This window comes from Carassius carassius, chromosome 37 (genome assembly GCF_963082965.1).
Source record: "Carassius carassius chromosome 37, fCarCar2.1, whole genome shotgun sequence".
In the NCBI taxonomy this organism is placed as follows: Eukaryota; Metazoa; Chordata; class Actinopteri; order Cypriniformes; family Cyprinidae; genus Carassius; species Carassius carassius.
Window position 1 is genome coordinate 11,235,658 of NC_081791.1, and position 19,221 is coordinate 11,254,878.

The window sequence follows — 19,221 nt, forward strand, 5'->3', positions numbered from 1 at the left end:
TCCATCAGCCCACATACATACACAAAAAGCTGCAGAAAGATGGAGAGAAGAGAGAACAATGTGACAGATTACAGTGTGACTTTATAAGTGGTAGATATTATAGATGATATTCAGTCTAGAGACTCAGCCTTGCATTCATTATTAATAATAAATTATTTATTTTGTTGGGGAAAAAAAATTAATTGCTTGTATATAATACTTTATATTATCTTTATGTTTAATTAATCATTTTTATTATTTTGAATGGCATTTTTACTGTTATATTTTATAAAATTGAATTTAATATAAATATAATTTACATTTGTATTAATTCAAATTATTATGTTATTAAAATAAATGTTTATATTATTAAGTTATGTTTATGTTTCACATTTCCTTTGATATTTTCTCTGATTTCTTCGTGTCTCTGTTTTTGCTGCAGCCTCTAAGAGAGACTGTATCGAGCGGTTTGGCCAGAGGACTATCGAGAGGATCAACCATGATGACGATATCATCTGCACAACAGAGTACTCACGCATTGTCCCTTTGGAGAATGGAGAGGTACGGACACAGACAAACTCTGTCCAGACACTTGCCCACTGACTTCATTTTCCTGCTCATATCTCTGTAGAAGCCCTTATAGTACTTATACTTTAGGTATTATTGTGATATTGTGATGTCTGACTTTTTATGATTCCTTAATCACTCTCACACTTGTCCAGGTTGTGGTGTCTCTGGTGAACGGACGTCCAGGAGCCATGAACTTCTCCTACTCTCCTGTTCTGAGGGAGTTCACCAAGGCCACCAACATCCGCCTGCGCTTCCTGCGCACCAACACGCTGCTGGGACACCTGATGGGCAAAGCCCTGAGAGACCCCACCGTCACACGAAGAGTAGGATTCAGTTTTTATCAAATGTCAGAAGTTGTCAAACAAAGCTCCATCAGATGCATGTTTAAAACCAGCAATTATTCTAACTGTAACATATTATCTGCATTTTTTTTCTTCAGTATTACTACAGTATTAAGGACATCAGTGTTGGAGGGAGATGTGTGTGTAATGGCCACGCTGAGGCCTGTAATGCCCAAGATCCCAACGACCCATACAAGTTAGTGAATTTTAACAATATCTGAAGTCAGAACTTACATCTTCGCACCATCAAACATGTGAACATCCTGCCAGGCTGCATGTGCCACAAGAAGTTATACAAATATTACTTGCCTGAAACCCCTTCTTTAACTACTTTTAACTAATTTATTTAATTATACTTCTATGCAGCAAGGATGCATTAAATTGATCAAAAGTAACTGAAGACATTAAATCTTACAAAATTAATTAATTACAGGGATAGTTCACCCAAAATTAAAATTGAGTCATCATTAACTGTCCTTTTAAAGAATCCTGAAAAGCAATGTTTGGTTTTCAACATAAATACGAATAAGAATTAGGCATGCACTGAAATGAAAATTCACACTGGGCCGAAGGCCGAATACTGAACATGGTTTTCACGTTTTTCCCCATGTAGGCCTATTTTGCCTTTTTTTTTTCAACATTGCATTAATCAAATTGCCAAAATGTGCTTTTTACTGTTTTGTCCTGCTTTTAAAAAAAGTTAAAAAACAACAATTTACAAATATTTACTTAACACCGAATGTATTTTTTTGTAACATTCTAGCAGACATTATACCAACAAAGCACAATTTAAATTTAAATTAATATAAATAAATGTCCATTTTTGAGACTTGAATCGGGCATGTATTTTTTTTTACTGTACAAATAAAGGAAGCCTTGCTGAGCAAAAGAGACTTCTTTTAAAACATTAGAAAATATTACAGATCCCAATTTGAAGTGGGAATAAATTTAATAATCGAGCTGTTGTAGGGTAATTATTATTAACATTGTTATTGTCTTTTTCATTTTATTTTACAGAACGACAGTAAAATTACAATACTATCATTTATGAATGTTGATGGAGTTGTTGCTTTTTCTCTGCCTTTATTTTGGCAGAAACCCGCAGGAAGATCTCAGTGCTTCTTTTTGTTGACAACAGCATGCAAATGTATAAATGATTCTCATTACGAATTTGGGAAGATGTCTTGGTTGCTCGGTCGCAGTTTTTCACAGTAACTTCACAGAATCCATCCGTCCCGAAACGTTTTAATAGTACTGTAGTCATTTACAAATATTTTGCCATGTTGTTACCACTCAATTCCACGTAATGATGTCATTTAAAACTGTTAGAGTTTGGTAAGATGCAATTACACTTTCATCATCAGTAAGCAAATGTTATTGCTACAGTCTCGCTTATATTCAAATATTTCACAGACTAAGATCTGAGGACCATTTCTTTCTGTAAATGTGTGTGTGCCAAAGCAGGAGGCTGAAATCAAACTGCTCTTTCCTGTACCCCGCGGGTGTTAAATTTACCCTTAGTTTCCACTCGCACAGCAGACCACTAGCACAGGCACATACATGCTGCTCCAGGTCTTTACTTGCTTGTTTCTCATCTTTTTGCACATATTTTCACCTTACAATATTATTTTACCTCAAGCACAACATTTTAACAAGAGCTATTATGTAATCCAGAGTTTTAGAAAATAACCACAGGGTCTCTAATGCTGCAAAACAACCAATGCCAGATCAGGATATTTGCACTAAGGTTTTCAGCTTGAAGGCTCATAGTCAGAGCAGCTTTCTCTCAGTTTATTGTAAAATGTTTTGTAGAAGTTTTCGTGGAATGTGTCCAGTGGGTTGAGTTTTTTGCTGCTTTTATCATGTTCCAGAAGTTAAAGAGTAATGAAATCTTACAGACATTTAAGCGAAATCCTCAGAAGGATATGTTGTGTGGTCCTCTAGTGCAGCAGACCTTTGGACATAAAGCAGATCACGCTGTTTATGTAATATTTCAGGAATCTTGAGAGATTTTCCTGGCTCTTTGTATGTCGTAATCAAGATCCGCCGGTCATAGTTTTTGTCCCCGCTGATAAATAGTCTGAGACTGTATTCGGTCATTCCACAGATTCCTGCAGCGTTCGGTGTGAGCAAACAGGAATATAAACCACCTGGAAGGTGTCAGATGTGTCAGTTTGAAAAAAGAAACTGTCCTGTGAGGGACTTATCAAAACCCAGAGGGTTAATAGAGATCATAGCAACAAGAAACAGATGCTAACATTGCGTTTGGAGAGGAGGGAGAGCTTTCATAACCTTCTTGGATCTCTGTTCAATCTGCTGTTCTTTGTGATTTCCTCTGTATAGGAAATGGATTACGTGTGTGTGTAACTGATATTGTGGACTTTTACTGATATACATGCGATGGGGATATAGAAGACCAGATGTTTTCCTCTGAGACTGTCACACCTGTATACTTCAACATGCAACACACTTTTTTTCTAGGTGTTGGCAATTTAACTGAGTGTTTCTGTGGTGATTTCTTTATTATACAAAGGGTGGAATTAAAGGGTTAGTTCACCCAAAAATGACATTTCTGTCATTCATTACTCAGCCTCATGTCGTTCCAAACCTGTAAGAGCTTTGTTCATCTTCGGAACACAAATCAAGATATTTTTGATGAAATCCGAGAGCTTTCTGACCCTCCATAGACAGCAACACAACTGACACGTTCAAGTCCCAGAAAGATAGTGAGGCCATTGCTAAAATAATCCATGTGGCATCAGTGGTTCAACTGTAATTTTATGAAGCTATGAAGCTATGAGAATACAGAAATAATGATAAAAAAATGTTTTATAGTATGTAAAATGATAGACATTATACAATGGTAAACATTTTTAAGAGTAGTTTTAATAAAGTTTGTATTCAGTTAAAAAGACAAAACCAGTTGACTGGAGTAATGATGCTGAAAGTTCAGCTATTTAAATTTTTAAATGTATTAAAATAGTAAACAGTTATTTTTAGTTGTAGTAACATTTCACAATATTACTGTTGTCACTGCATTTTTGATCAAATAAATGCCGCCTTGGTGAGCATAAGAGACTTCTTGCCGATAACTGAATGACTGAATGAATACAGATAGTGAATGGTGGAGGGTTTTGATTGACAGAGCTAAATGAGTATGACCCAAAGAATGAGTCAGACGCTGAAGGTCAGAGGTCAATCACTAAAGCGTGCTCCACCTAAGCTTCCCAGGTGCACCTGTTTGCCCCACAGGTATCAGGAGTTAAACTGATGTCAGTGTGCGGTTGATTAATGGGAAGATATGTGTAGTGAGATAACTTTTTCCATGCTGTTAGCTGAACTTGAAGCTTAAGACATTCAGGCATGTGTGTTAAAGTCTTAGAGGAGATCTAGAGGGCAGAGGAGGGTTAATAGACTGTGGATGGGGTTGGTTAGTATGGTTGGCTGTAGCTCATCTGAAGTGAGGCTCTGGAACACTTGCTCTGATTGTGGCTGGGTGTTAATGAAGGGTTAAACTGCCGCTCAAGCTGAACCATCCAAACAGATTCAGGGAAATTAAAATGCAAACTTGAGTGCAAATGTGCGTCCTTCCATATGTGTGCAGTCATTAGTGCTCAAACGAGTGAAAGTAAAAATGTGCAAGACTGGAGGGAACATTGTAGAAACTGATGAGATTGAACATATCAGAAGTTTTATTTTATGATCTTGTGATTTACTTTTAAGACTTCTTATGGATCTTACACTCCATTAAAGGTGTTGTTCACCCCCCAAAAAAACAATTTGTTTTGTGCACAAAACTTATTTTCGTAGCTTCATTAAATTCAGGTTAAACTACTGACATCACATGGACTACTTTAACGATGTCATTACTACCTTTCTGGACCTTGAATGAGGTAGTTGTGTTGCTGTATATGCAGGGTCACGAAGCTCTTGGATTTCATCAAAAATATCTTAATTTGTGTTATAAAGATGAATGAAGGTCTTACAGGTTTAGAACGACATGAGGGTGAGTAATTAATGACAGAATGTTAATTTTTGGGTGAATTATCCCTTCAAGGCCTGTACACTTCAAGACGAATGTTTGGTACGAAAATTCAGTATGGCAGACATTTTAATTTGAGGGAACAGCATCCATTCAGTTTTTTTAAGACCCATACAAATATTCACATGCAGTCAATGCAACAATTATTACTCTCTTTTCCATTGCACTGCAAAGAAAATGGGTTAGCCAGTTAGAATTGCACTTTTGGTCACATGCCACTGCTCTTACATGCAACTATTGTACGATTTGGTAATTAAGTATGAATTTGTATAATTTGATTCATACAAAAAAATATTTTCTTGATTGTATGAATGTGGTATATGTAATGCTGTAGCAGTTGTTACCTGTCTGCTGTGTAGATTTATGAAGAAACGTGTGAATGCAGGCACCCATGAGCAGACCACTGAGTCTCAGCTAAATCTATTAGCATTTCAGATGATGGAGGAAAAGCGTGAAAAACTTAACCCGTTCAGACTGTCAGGTTTTAAAGACTCTCTCGGCTTCCCTCCTTAATTCATTCTTTTCCTGGAAGCAGCAAGATCAGTGAGAAGTTTAGACACTTGAATAAAAGCTCTTGTGTAGCTCATTTGAGGCCCATAGACATGAAGTACTTGAGAATTTGTACATAGAGTTGCCCCTCAAGATTGGGACAGAAAGAAGACGAGTGGGAATTTCTATATAAAAAACATGATACAATTCTGTTCACATAAATATAACAAAAGAATGAGTTATATTTGAAAATTGCTCAAATATCTCAAAAGCACACAGCAAGTTTTAGGTTTTAAGGTGTGATTGTGTGATTGTAAACCTGTGCTCTGTGTTTTTATGTCAGGCTTCAGTGTGACTGCCAGCACAACACTTGCGGTCTGTCATGCGATCGCTGTTGCCCCGGCTTCAACCAGTATCCATGGAAACCAGCCACGACTTACAGTGCCAATGAATGTGAACGTGAGTTTTCCTCTCTCTGCGTCCAGTGAGCCAACAAAACAAGGATTTAGTACCTGTAGGGCCTCTCCTTGACAACATTGTTCTCAAAACATGATTTCTCTCTTGTGGGAGACTTTTTCTGCCTTCCTTTCTTTATGGCAGAACAGCATTTTCTTCATTCTGTCTAGCAGTGCTCTTTTTTATGCATTAATAGACGTGACATTTAATCACTAGGTATGAGTGAGACTTTTCAGAAAGGTCAAAATATCTTCACTCAAACTCAGAAACTTGAATGATCTCTGTCTGGGACTGTGATCTCTTCTCTGTCTTTACAATTTTACTCACAAGTTTCTCTACCTACATTCTCCAATTTTTATTGTTTAAAATTGTGTCATTCTAACCAAAGTGAAAGACTATGTGATTATCAGTGTTTGGAATAACGGCGTTTAAAAGAACGGCGTTAGGTAACGACGTTATTTTTTCAGTAACGGGGTAATCTAACTAATTACTTTTCCCGTCGTTACAACGCCGTTAACGTTACTGAACGTTAAATACGGTGCGTTACTATGCATTGATTTAATATGCAATCCGAACGCACCCCTGGCTCACACAGCGAGTGAGCAGGTGGGTTAATAACGAGATAAGCGATTATGATTGGCTAAGGCAGAGTCATGTGTTTCATGGTAGCCAATCAGAGCCAGTGTTTTTACACACACGCGCCAGCGGCGCCAAACACACACAGTCACACACACGCAACAGCTACACAGAGATTCGCAGCAGCAGGAGAAATGGCGAGTCAGGAGCAATCCGATGAAAAGTTGGCATTTTCAAGGTGGAGATATAAGCACTACTTCAAATTCATTGTAGTCAAAGGCAAGAACGTGCATGTAATGTGTGACACACGCATCTACAAAGCTAGTGGCCAAAAACACTTTTCTCAAAGAGTGCAGGATAAAACTCTTGCTGTCTGTTGACATGCAATAAATCTCAAAAGTTATGTACGAACACCTGTCTGTTCTACTTATTTCAACTTACTTGTGAAAACTGCTAAAAAAAAAAAATACTTTGACATATAGCAACTTTTTTTTTTTTTTACAGTAACGCAAATAGTTACTTTCCCTGGTAACGAGTTACTTTTATTATAGAGTAATTCAGTTACTAACTCAGTTACTTTTTGGAACAAGTAGTGAGTAACTATAACTAATTACTTTTTTAAAGTAATGTTCCCAACACTGGTGATTATCACCACATTTTTTTGGTATTTTATATATTTTTCCTGAAGTTTTAAAAGATTAATTAAAGTGTGTATTTAAAGTCAATTAAAAAACATAAATTTATTCATTTTATTACATTTTAAAAACTATTCAGTCTTAATTTGTCTAATTAAAAAAGGGATTCATTATACATTTTTCATTTAAAATGTATTAAATAATGTATTTATTTATTTTTATTGTGTTATTTAACTCACATTTAAAACATTTAAATTGAAAATTTAGAAAGTTAAGTGTTTTATATATACACACACAAACAGATAATTTGATAATTTATTATATTGTGTTTTTTTAAGTAAAAGTGGCTTCCTGATAGCTTTATAAATGTAAATACATATTAGCCTTTCAGACCTCGGAGATGTTTTGATTTCTATTCTGGATTGTATGAGGATGTTTATAGTGTCAGTTTAGGATCAGCGTAGTCTCTGCTTTAGTAAGACATCAGAGTCAGTGTGGATAAGAGAGGCTGGCCGTCTGTGTGAACAGCTCCAGCCTGCTGTGAGCTCAATCAGACACTAATCCAGTCTGGCTTCTCTCACACACTGTAAAAATAGTCCCGCAATGCTTTTAAGAGGATCTCAGACTCACTCTCTGAGTGTCTATCTGTGTATTGGGAGCCATTTCAGACTGGAAAACGTTTCCTCTGAGTATATTGTTGGATATCCGCTGTTTCTTACCTAATCTAATCTCTATGTTCCCAAATATAAAACCACTCATTTGTGTGGAGAGAGACCTCAGTGAGGTTTATAGCACATCTGTGCTTGAGTAAAGCCAGAGACACTGTTTCATCTCGCGTCGGGTCACCATATCCTCAACCTGCTGTCAGTGGACAGGACCCTAACAAAACACAGTCATTCCACACCTAATGTCCTATCAAAAACATGGAAAAACACATGAGCAGAGCCTGCTGAAATTCATGTTTTAATAATGAATCTGCTAATTCAAGTGTATGGAAAGTCTATGGAAATTCCTGACGGACTTTAAAATAAGTAATCATAGCACAAAAATGACAGATAGATAGACTACTGGGCTAAAAACTGAAATTAAATTAGCTTTATTTTAGAATGAATACCAATTATTTAAAATAAATATTTAAATAAATAAATTATTGCTGTCAAACGATTAATCGCGATTAATCGCATCCAAAATAAAAGTTTTTTTTATGTAATATATGTGTGTATTGTGTTTATGTATGTATATATAAATGCACACACATGATATATCTGGAAAATATTTACATGTATTTACATCATTTATATTTGTTTAATTTCTATATAAATATATTTAATATAAAAATATGACATATTTTTCTTAAATATATAGATGCATGTGCAAATATATATATATATATATATATATATATATATATATATATATATATATATATATATGCAGTACACACATATACTATGTAAACAAAAACTTTTATTTTAGATGCGATTAATCAGGATTAATCAATTGACAGCACTAAAACAAATATAATAAATTGTAAAAAGTTGCTTTAAATAACAGTGGTAACTGTATAACTGTGGCTCAGTAGTAGAACATTGTGTTAGTAGCGCAAAAGGTCATGGGCTCAATTCCCTGGGAACATACCTACTAGTAAAATATATATATATATATATATATATATATATATATATATATATATATATATATCATGAATGCACTGTAAATCAATTTGGAAAAAAAGCATCTGGTAAAAGCAAATATCCAATATAATTCCAATATTTGAATTATCACATTGTATACAATTGTCACAATCTCTAGCTGGAGTGCCTGCAAGCTTCACTAGGTTGCGACAAACTGAACCGGACTTATACAGGGTGAGCAGACAGGGTAAATGAGACACAGGTGCAAACATTGAGCGCTGATAAGTCTGGGCAAAGGATTATCTTTGATTTAGTGGTAGAATCTGGGATGGAGTGCCCTCTAGCGAAGCTCACTGGCACTCCAGCTAGAGATTGTGACAAAAATACTAGGGCTGCTCCGATCAGGATTTTTGAGGCTGACCACAGAAAGCATTCTTTTAATCATGTGGAATTATTTATAGTAAGACTCCAATCAGGAATTTAAGCATTTATTCAGGGCCTGAATTTAATTTTTGAAAATGAACTCCCCTCTTATGGCTCGTTTCCATGATTCGGTACAGTACAATACGGTACACAACTATTTCCGCTTCCACTGTCAAAAGTTGTGAATGGTACCAAAACAGCAAACCATACAGTACCACTTTTTTGGTACCCTTCTGTTGGGGTACCTATCACAGCAAAGGGTACCTAAAGGGTGTAGCTAAATTCACTGCAGAACGTTGATTGGTTGACTAGAATCGTCACTTTTGCCTGATACAAGGGGATAAAGCTTCATCTTCACTCGTTCTGCTCTGCTGTGAGTGTTGGGCTTATTTACATCAGAGTGCGCAAACACAAAAACATATGACAGTGTATTTTATAGATTTATATTTACACACAGACAATAGCCATTTCTCAATATGCATTCTTGTCTGTTCTTGTGGACTTGTGATACATCATTGCCCAAAAACCCGCATAATTTTCTAAATATTACTGTTATTGTGTCATGAAATGTAGTTTTAAGAGTTTTTCAGGAGATAATGTAATTGTTTAAAACGCAAATCTGCAGTTTATTTTTAAAGATAACGCCTATTTAAATATTTGCTATGTCGATTTCGGAGCTCCAGGAGATCATCGGGTGCCCGGTGCTCATTTATCTACCTTAGCTCTTCTAGTCCTTCTGACATTTGCTGCTGATGTCTGATGTCTCTGTAGTGATTAAACATGAGATACAATTTGTTTTGGGTTGGCTATATTTAACAGGTATTCGTGGTCTCATGAGTCTATTATTTGTTAGTATTGCGAAATCATAACTAGATTTTGTTTATAATCCACTACATCTAATACCAAAATGACTAATTCTATTGTGGTACTTACTAGCGCTGTCAAACTAGCTGAAAAACTAAAATCAAATTTTGTACTTAAATATTATGAAATTTAAAAATGCATATTTGAATTTAAAATGCATAATTTCATTTAGGGTGAAGAAAAGCTTTTGGCTTCAAACATAATATTTAAAATAATGTTTATAAACCAATTTTAATTAAATAAGTTGCTTAAAACAACTATAAACAAAACAGCGTAATGTATGCATGCATAGTTAAATACAAAGGGCGGAAAGCCAGTCACCCAGAATAATTTATTTATTTATTTAAAAACATGAGATACAGTGGGATGGGGAAATACCCAACATAAAGTTTCGAGATATGTTTATAAAAAGTTTTTCTAAAGCTTTCTAAACATGCAGCTCTCTTGTGTGAGACGCGAGTCCAACGGTGTCCCTCAAGAAAATGTGCGAAATATGCATTCTGGTGTGAACGGCTGGGTTTCAGATCTTTTTTTCTAGTTGCTTCAACTGGATAGGCTAACAAAAACCTTATAATGCAATGACACTTACATCGTCATCGCATCTCGTGCGCCACTGATAAAGGTCAAGTAGCTTACACTTCGGCCGTCTGCGCACCGTCCGCATTATGTCACTTTCGGCATCCGCGTGCAGGCAATTTTTTGAGGCCGCTCAGATGGTGCATGTATGTCAGGTGAATGATGAAACAGAAGTGGTACTGCATGTCTAGCTCATCCGCCTTTGAAAGTTGTGCGGACGCGGCTGTGCGCGAGACGGAATGGAACACGGAATGTGAAGTATACCCGGTGCTTATAAGACAACCATTTTAGGCCCTAGAACTTACAGTTCTATTGGAGTACTTAATAACTGTCGTAACTAATATTTTGGTTTTAAGGTAAATTTTTGTAAGTTTACACACCTATTGTGTTATGTATAAATGTATAAAAATAAACTTTTATTTCCAGCTGCAATCTAAACATTCCCTCACAGTTTTCTCTTGTTTGTCCCATGCCAACTTCACTCCTAGCTAATTACTGTTCTCTTTTCTCTTTCTTTTGCCCTTCTCTGCTGTCATTCCTCTCGGGACAGTCTGAACTCTTCAGGTGGACACTGATGTGTTTTGTGCATGTCCTGCCCTGTTTCTATCTGCATTGACAGATAAGTTATTAATCTCAGTGTGTTGTGTGTGTGTTTGCAGCATGTAACTGCCACAGACACTCATCGGAGTGCTACTATGATCCAGAGATCGAGCAGAGGAGAGTCAGTCTCAACATGCAGGGAGAATACAGCGGTGGAGGAGTGTGCGTTGAATGCCAGGTGGGCTCAGGTGTACAAACACACTAATGGTGGTGCGGATGCATTGACTGTGTGTGGCTCAAGACCTACCTGGACAGCATTTATGTGCAACATAAGTGCATTCAAAATTTTTGGTTGTCAGTTGCACACTCACTAGGCTTGGACAGCTGTTGATGTTTTAGCAAATACATTCTATGATTTTGGTGATTTTTTATTCTTTCACAGCATCACACCACAGGCAACAACTGTGAGCGCTGCATTCCTGGGTATTACAGATCGCCTGATCATTCTCTTGAGTCCCCATTCGCCTGTTCAAGTGAGTCTCCCGTGATCTATGTAACATAAATTCATTTTTATATTAGTCATTTTATTGCTTCGTTTCGTCATTTTTAAACAACATTTCAAATGATCGTTTAATTTTCACATTTTTCAATTAATGAAAATTATTTTTAATAGTTTTCGTTAAAAGCAGCACTAGTCAAATTGAACCGTATACATGCATTTAAAGACAGGGTAGTTGATTTGGTTTAAAAATCGTTTTTGTTATGCTGGTTGAAAGTAATTCTGAAAGCAATCACTAAGTGGTCTAAATGTCTGTGGAAGGAGTAGGTCCATAAAATGTTCGTCCAATCATATTCATCTACCCGAGGATTACAATAGGCCTTCCTACCTGTCTGTCAACGTATGTATTTGCATACTTCAATGAACCCTGTTCACGCAAACATGATTGCACAGTCCATTGCGCTATTGCAGACCGGGCGAAAATTCAAAAGCTTTGTTATTGTAATATTATTCACTTTTTACTGAAAATTTTCCTAACTGGTGAATGAGATATGAGATAATCTGACAACGTTGCGTTCATTCCTCCACCAACACCATCTCTCATCGTGTCGCTGGTTAGCCTCTGGTCTGCCGGAGTCTTGTGTTTTGGAGGAGGCGTGGCTTTGAAGCGTAATTTGCAGAGAGGGTGGGATCTTATATTTTCGAAGCTAGCTTGCTATTGCCAGCCTCTCTTAAACTGCCTACCATACCTTTAAGTGATCTGTAGACATTGACGAAGCATGTTCCTTTCTTTTTTGGTTTTATCTGATTCTCTCATGTGTTTTGCAGAGTGTCAGTGTGAGTCTGAGTTCACTGACGGCACATGTGAGGATCTGACCGGACGCTGTTACTGTAAACCCAACTACACCGGTGAGAACTGTGACACATGTGCAGAGGGATACGAAGGCTTCCCTGAATGCTACCGTAAGTCTCTGTGTGTGGGTCTATCTTTGAAGCATTCATGAATGTTTCAGGCAGTATGTTTCAGTTGAATTCATCCAGTATGTATAATTATGTCTAACAGCTATCAAACAAATATTTAGTACATATATGCAGACCTGCCAACCTGTACGCATTTTGCGTAGCGGCTACTTATTTTGACCTCAATGTACTCTGGTATGATTTGTCACTCTAAACTATGCAAAAATCTAGTGATGCCTCTGTCCACGCACAGTAATCAAAACAAGCAATGGAAAAAAATGATTTTTTTTTTTTGCATTTAAATAATTTCTGCATTTTTTTTTCTCCTAGTAGCCTTTGCTAAAATATATGTGAAATTCTTATTGTTTATTATACAGTTGCTTGTGTTTATTTCTTTCAGAGGGGTACATCAGTGGAGAGGCCAGACCTGCAGGGGAAATCATTAGTAAGACATTGATTTGATTCAGTTTGATTCATCTCGATTTGAATCTGATGTGATTCTTATTCTCATTTCACTGATTTCTCATACGTTTTGTTACATTCTTGTGTTGTGCAGACTGTGAGTGCAGCGCTGCAGGTACAGAAGGGAACTCCTGTAGGCCGGACCCTCGCACCAATACATGTGTGTGTAAACCTGAATTCACCGGGGAACACTGTGACACCTGCTTTCCTGGTCACTTCGGCCTCAGTTGTCAGCGTAAGCACGTTTTATGGCGCTTATAATTATCACAGAGTTAATTTCAGTTAATTTTTATTGTTAGTATTAGACATGTGCCTACATTACAAATTATTCCGAATTTGGGATGCATTGTAGGAATACTTTTCCCATCATATGCTGATTGAAAGATGTGTGTGCGCTCTGATGTTAACAAGCATGCATGAGAAGCACATGGGGGAACAGGAGACATGCTGAATGAAAGCACATTCACTCTCTGACAGCAGATGGCACTAAACTGCAGAAAATGCAGCCCTTACCCTGGAAATCCCATAAATAAAGCAGCTACTTTCTAAAACGTATTTAAATAGATTTATATAGCCATTCAGGTTTTGTGGATTTGCTATTGTGTTCATCACAGCGCCAAATACTTAAGTATTTAGACTTAATAGGCTATTCATTTTTGTTTTTGTTTTATCTGGACTACAACATGCTCTAGATACTGTTTAAAAATTGTTTTGATTCTTTATTGTTCGTTCACACTTTACATTAGGGCTTCATTAGTTAGCATTAGTTAATTCATTAGTTAACATAAACTGCCAATTAAAATTTTCTTCTGGACATTCATTAATCTTAGGTATTCCAATATTTAATAACATGTTGTTAAAATCTAAAGTTGTAGCTATGTTATTTAATGAGCTAACATGAACTAAGACTTGTATTTTTTAACAAAGATTAATAACTTCTTTAGCAAATGTAGCTATTGCTCATTGTGAATGTTAATGCATTAAATAAGGTTAACTAATGAGATTTTATTGTAAAGTGATACCTATTGGTCTTTATAACTTTATGGGCCCTATTTTAACGATCTAAACGCAAAGTGTAAAGCGCACGGCGCAGGTGCACCCAGGGCGTGTCCAAATCCACTTTTGCTATTTTAACGACGGAAAAATGGTCTGTGAGCCAGGGCACATTTTTGGAATGGGTTGTCCCTATTCTCTTAATGAATAATGGGCATAACATTCAATAAACCAACCAGAGTGTCATCTCCCATTCCCTTTAAGAGCCAGATGCGCTCGCACCATGGTGGATAGCTATTTACATGGTGGAATTTGTTGGCGGAAAAGCTGAACGCTTCTCAAGCGAAGAAACCGATCGCAGATCATCTAAGGGACAAGCAGGAATTCACCAAAGCTCCGCGCGATGAGTCAATTAATACATGTGTGTGTGTATTGGCATGATTATTCAATTAATTAGCCAATTTCATTCATCATTATAAGTAGCAATAGGCTGAATTGCAAATAGGCAGCCTAATTCTAATACACGCAATTTCTATCCATCATTAAATTTTTATATTTATATAGCCTACACAATAATATTCTTTTACACTGTTATCCTTTTGTTTTTAATATTTGGCCTGTTTGTGTGATGTGCATCCCTGTGTGTAATAAGCTAAGTCACTGTGGACCCGCCCAGAGGCGCATTTTGTACGCACTCTTTAAATTACAAAAAAATAAAATATTGCGCCATTGACTTTAGACCAGGTTTGAGTTGGTCTATGGCGCAGTCTATTTTCAGCTCCTTAAAATAGCAATGCGCCTGAACACACGTCTTTTTTAGACCAGCACGTCCATGGCGCACAAATGAACGCAAATGCATTTGCTATTTAAATGATGTGGAGCTGGACGAAAAAATGCAAATGGCGCCGGACTGAAACTAGCAAACATACTTGCGCTGCGCCCAGCATCGCATTGCGTCGGGTGTATGAGAGGGCCCTATATATATATTTTGTATTGTTTTATTGTATTTAAATATTCAGTTATTTTTGTTTTAAGAAAAAAGTTATTAAACCTGTTATACTGTATTATGGCCACTAAATTTCAATATCGTGATAATACCATATATAAATAATGGTAAAATCATTAGTAATTAACCGCAACATGAAAATTTGATACCGGCATATCCCTAGTTAGTATATTGTTTGTCATTTCATTATGCATTATGTGTGCCTGTCCATTGTTAAGTCCCAGATCAGATCAGCTGTTCCATTCTGCCCATTTTTGCCTTTTCTTTGTAATCCACTGCAGCAGGTGAAAGGTCCATCTGAGCAAACACATGCAGATTGTTGCATCAGTGTTTGTCTGTGTGCTGAACTGCTGTTGATCTTGCACATAGTTGGAGTGTTTGTGAGCACAATATACCACCCAATGACAAAGGCAATGCAAACATGCCCACATTCTTGTCCCTCTCCCTTCCCCCCAGGCTGTCAGTGTTCAGGCCAGGGTTGCCAGGATGGGTCCTGTGATGCACTAACGGGCCAGTGTTTGTGTCGGAGCGGGTTTCAGGGTTATTCATGCGAGCAGTGTGCGCCTGGCTACTTCAACTACCCACTGTGCCAATGTAAGTGCTTGCCAACTTCAAAATCCCCCACGAGTTCTGCCAAACCATGAACTTTACAGTGCAGCTACAATAACTGTTTTCTGTTCTTTTTCTGCTCTGATTAAGGTCAACTTGAATTTTTAATTGACCCCATTTACTTTCTTAACACATTTTTGGTTTCATTGCATTTGATTTATCAGTGCACATTATGAAATTTAGTAACTTCATTGGCTAAGTGGTGAGACTTTTCACTCTGCTTGTCTGTTTTCACATTTAAAGACTTTAAGTGTCTGTATTAGTGGTGGAGATTTTTCAGTGACTCTTTCTGCAGTTTACATCATTACACCAGTAGGTGGAGACAAGTGACTGCCTGTATAGCTGAGTCCTTTAAATCGTTCACTTGTCCAATTCATTCAAATGATTTGTTCCGAAGTGAAACAAGTGACTGTCTTCATAAGCGAGATCACTGAATCATTCTCTCAACCAAATAAATTTGTATTTTCGAAAACATTGGTTTAATCAGGAACAAAACAAGTGACTGTCTTGATAAATGAGTAATTGAATCATTCACTCGCTCAAGTTAATTTTTTCAAAAACATTGTTTCATTCAGGTACATAAGAAGTTACTGCCTCAAAAGAGCCATTTAATCTTTTAGTCAACTGATTTGTTCAAGAATATTTATTCGTAAACAAAAAAGTAACTGTCAGCATGAATTAGTAATTTGAATTGTTCGCTGATTTATTTGAAAATACTGATTCATTCTGAAATGAAACAAGCGACTGTCTTTATTAGTGAATCATTCTCTCAAATAAATAGATTTGTTCAAAAACATTGATTCATTCAGGAACAAAATAAGGGGGGGGGGGTCTATAAATAAAGTAATTGAACTATTTACCTATCCAAATTGATTTCTTCAAAAAGTCAATTCATGTTTATTCAAAATATCTGCTTAAAAATTCTGAATCATGGTCAGTTCTCATTAAATATCCTTTTCCACTTATATGTGTCATATTACAGAAGTATAATGGATTTCACAAGCATTTCTGGTTGACCTTAAAACTATTAACATTTGGTTAATTTGATTTCTCTGTCTGTCTGTAGATTGCGGTTGCAGTGTTGTGGGCTCTATGCCCGAGATTTGCGATGCGGCTGGTCAGTGTTTGTGCAGGCCGGAGTTCACTGGTCTTCGCTGTGATCAGTGTCGCTCAGGGTTCCACTCATATCCAAACTGCCAGGGTGAGACACACACACAGTGATTTAATACATTAAAGAATGGCTCAGTCTGATTCACTGTCTGTATCATCTCGATTGTAACTATTTGGATTCAATTTCCCAGTGTGCACTTGTGACCCTCGCACATCTTTGGACTCCAGCTGTACCTTGTCAGGTCAGTGTATCTGCAGACCCAACTACAGTGGCCCCAAATGTGACCAGTGTGCACCCGGATATTACTCCTATCCCAGCTGCACACGTAAGTCACATGACTCTAATCACAGGCCAACATTACCAAGAGAAGGATTTTCTGTGGTAACAGGTGGTTTAAATTGAGATCTCTCTGTTTCAGCATGTCGTTGTTCAGTGGAGGGCTCTCGCTTCAGCTCCTGTGATCCAGTGTCTGGTCAGTGTGTTTGTCTGCCAAACATTGTGGGCCAGAGGTGTGATAGCTGCAGTCCTGGGTCATATGGCTTTCCCCTCTGCCAAGGTGATCTTCCTATTCATCTTCCTGTATATTGCATTCATTTGAAGTAGTTCTGATGGTTTTCTTTCCCTCTCTGTGCTCTAGTTGGGACCTGCAACCCAGCAGGCTCTGTTTATAATGACATCCTGCCCACTGTGGTGAGTATAACTGAGTTTTCTACATTAAACATAGTGACGTTCACAATGGATAATGCATATTGTGCTGTAAATTATTCATGTTGTTATATTGTGCATGTGATACTTGTTATTCTTTTTTAAATTTTTAAGTTATTTTATTTTAAATGAGGATCAGTCACAGTCTTTACGAACTTTCGATTCTATTCCAGATTCTCAGTGCTTGTTTTTTAAATTTATTATTCCTCAGGGCTCCTGCGAGTGTCGGTCTCATGTAGAGGGGGTGGCGTGTGATCGCTGTAAGCCTCTCTACTGGAAGCTTTCTCTCGATACAGTCTATGGATGCTCAAGTAAGAGAAAAGTTTGGACACACAACGCAAAATGTCGTTTTATGTAATTGGGCCAACATGTAAACAAGACCGTAGTCATTTTGTTCGCTTTGGTGGCAAATCAGACTCTAGTGACAATGCAGTTTTCAAATATGTAGCTTGTTAGTTAAGCTGTATATAAAATACAACACATTTTATGTCTCTGCTAATGTGTATTATTATTGATTTTGCAGACTGTGACTGTAATACATTAGGAACTATTAGTGAGGTTGCAGAGTGCACTCAGGTATGGAAATATCAATGATAACTCCATCTTACAGAGTTAATTCCAAGGGCATAGTTAACAAACCTGCATCTGTCTTTGAATCAGAGCACTGGCCAGTGTTACTGTAAACCCAACGTGTGCAGCGGCACATGTAACGTGTGCAAGGATGGGTACTTCAACCTTCAGAGGAACGACTACTTTGGGTGCCAAGGTACATAATCAAATCCAGGAAGACATTCTAAATACTCAAAGGAAGAGATGGGTTAAACTCGCCCCTGTGCATCTAGGCTGCCAGTGTGATATTGGAGGCTCTGTTGGGCAGGCGTGTGACGAGAGGCGCGGGCGGTGTCGATGCAGACCCAATGTGGAGGGACCCAAATGCAACCAGTGAGTGACAAAGAAAAGCACATAGAGATGTAGCAGTGTGCCGTTTGTGTGGGGTTCTTTCATGACTCTGGTGTGTTTGTTTAGACCTCGGCCGGATCATTATTTCCCAGACCTGCACCATATGAAGTTTGAGGTGGAGGAAGGCACCACCATGGATGGACGTCCAGTGAGGTTTGGTTACAATCCTCTGGAGTTTGAGAGCTTCAGCTGGAGGGGATATGCCCAGATGTCTCCCATTCAGGTACAAAAACACACGCATATAAGCTTGCACCTTGAAATCTATTTTTTAAATAACATTATTGAATGGTAAATAATAATAATAATAATAACAACAACAAATTGTTAAAATAATAATTCTGTAATAGTAATATTAAAAAACTAAAATAATGACAGCAGCAAGAGTAGTAATAACAATTGATTGTTGCTATAAATTATTGTTGTTGTTGTTAATATTATTATTGATAATCCATAATAAGATTTTTTTTAATTATAACAACATCATCATTGAATGGTAAATGATGATGAAAATAATAATAATAATACATTATATTATATTGATTATTATAATAACATCAACAATAATAATCATTATTTTTATTATCACTAATATAAAAAAAAAATCATATAGAATTATAATAACAAAATGCTATAATAATTATAATAATATACATTTAATAATAACTACAGCAACAACTATTATTATTATACTTGTGGTTATATTATTAATAATATAAATGATGATGATGATGATGATGATGATAAATCTATAAAACAAAAACAACATTATTGAATGGTTAATAATAGTAAAA

General features: G+C 36.8%; 1 protein-coding gene across 2 annotated transcripts in view; it reads left to right on the forward strand.

The window, feature by feature from the left end:
- Nucleotides 1–19,221, forward strand: part of LOC132117995 (laminin subunit alpha-5-like) — a 77,919-nt gene that overhangs the window by 24,536 nt on the left and 34,162 nt on the right. For both annotated transcript variants that reach the window (XM_059527446.1, XM_059527447.1), the window contains exons 4-22: nt 422–540; nt 702–872; nt 989–1,086; nt 5,765–5,880; nt 11,245–11,363; nt 11,568–11,658; nt 12,453–12,587; nt 12,985–13,029; nt 13,141–13,281; nt 15,502–15,639; nt 16,721–16,855; nt 16,956–17,090; nt 17,184–17,321; nt 17,403–17,455; nt 17,682–17,781; nt 17,994–18,046; nt 18,131–18,236; nt 18,313–18,412; nt 18,497–18,653. In XM_059527446.1, the coding sequence (XP_059383429.1) occupies nt 422–540; nt 702–872; nt 989–1,086; nt 5,765–5,880; nt 11,245–11,363; nt 11,568–11,658; nt 12,453–12,587; nt 12,985–13,029; nt 13,141–13,281; nt 15,502–15,639; nt 16,721–16,855; nt 16,956–17,090; nt 17,184–17,321; nt 17,403–17,455; nt 17,682–17,781; nt 17,994–18,046; nt 18,131–18,236; nt 18,313–18,412; nt 18,497–18,653 (2,150 nt within the window). The remainder of the gene's footprint in view (nt 1–421; nt 541–701; nt 873–988; nt 1,087–5,764; nt 5,881–11,244; nt 11,364–11,567; nt 11,659–12,452; nt 12,588–12,984; nt 13,030–13,140; nt 13,282–15,501; nt 15,640–16,720; nt 16,856–16,955; nt 17,091–17,183; nt 17,322–17,402; nt 17,456–17,681; nt 17,782–17,993; nt 18,047–18,130; nt 18,237–18,312; nt 18,413–18,496; nt 18,654–19,221) is intronic.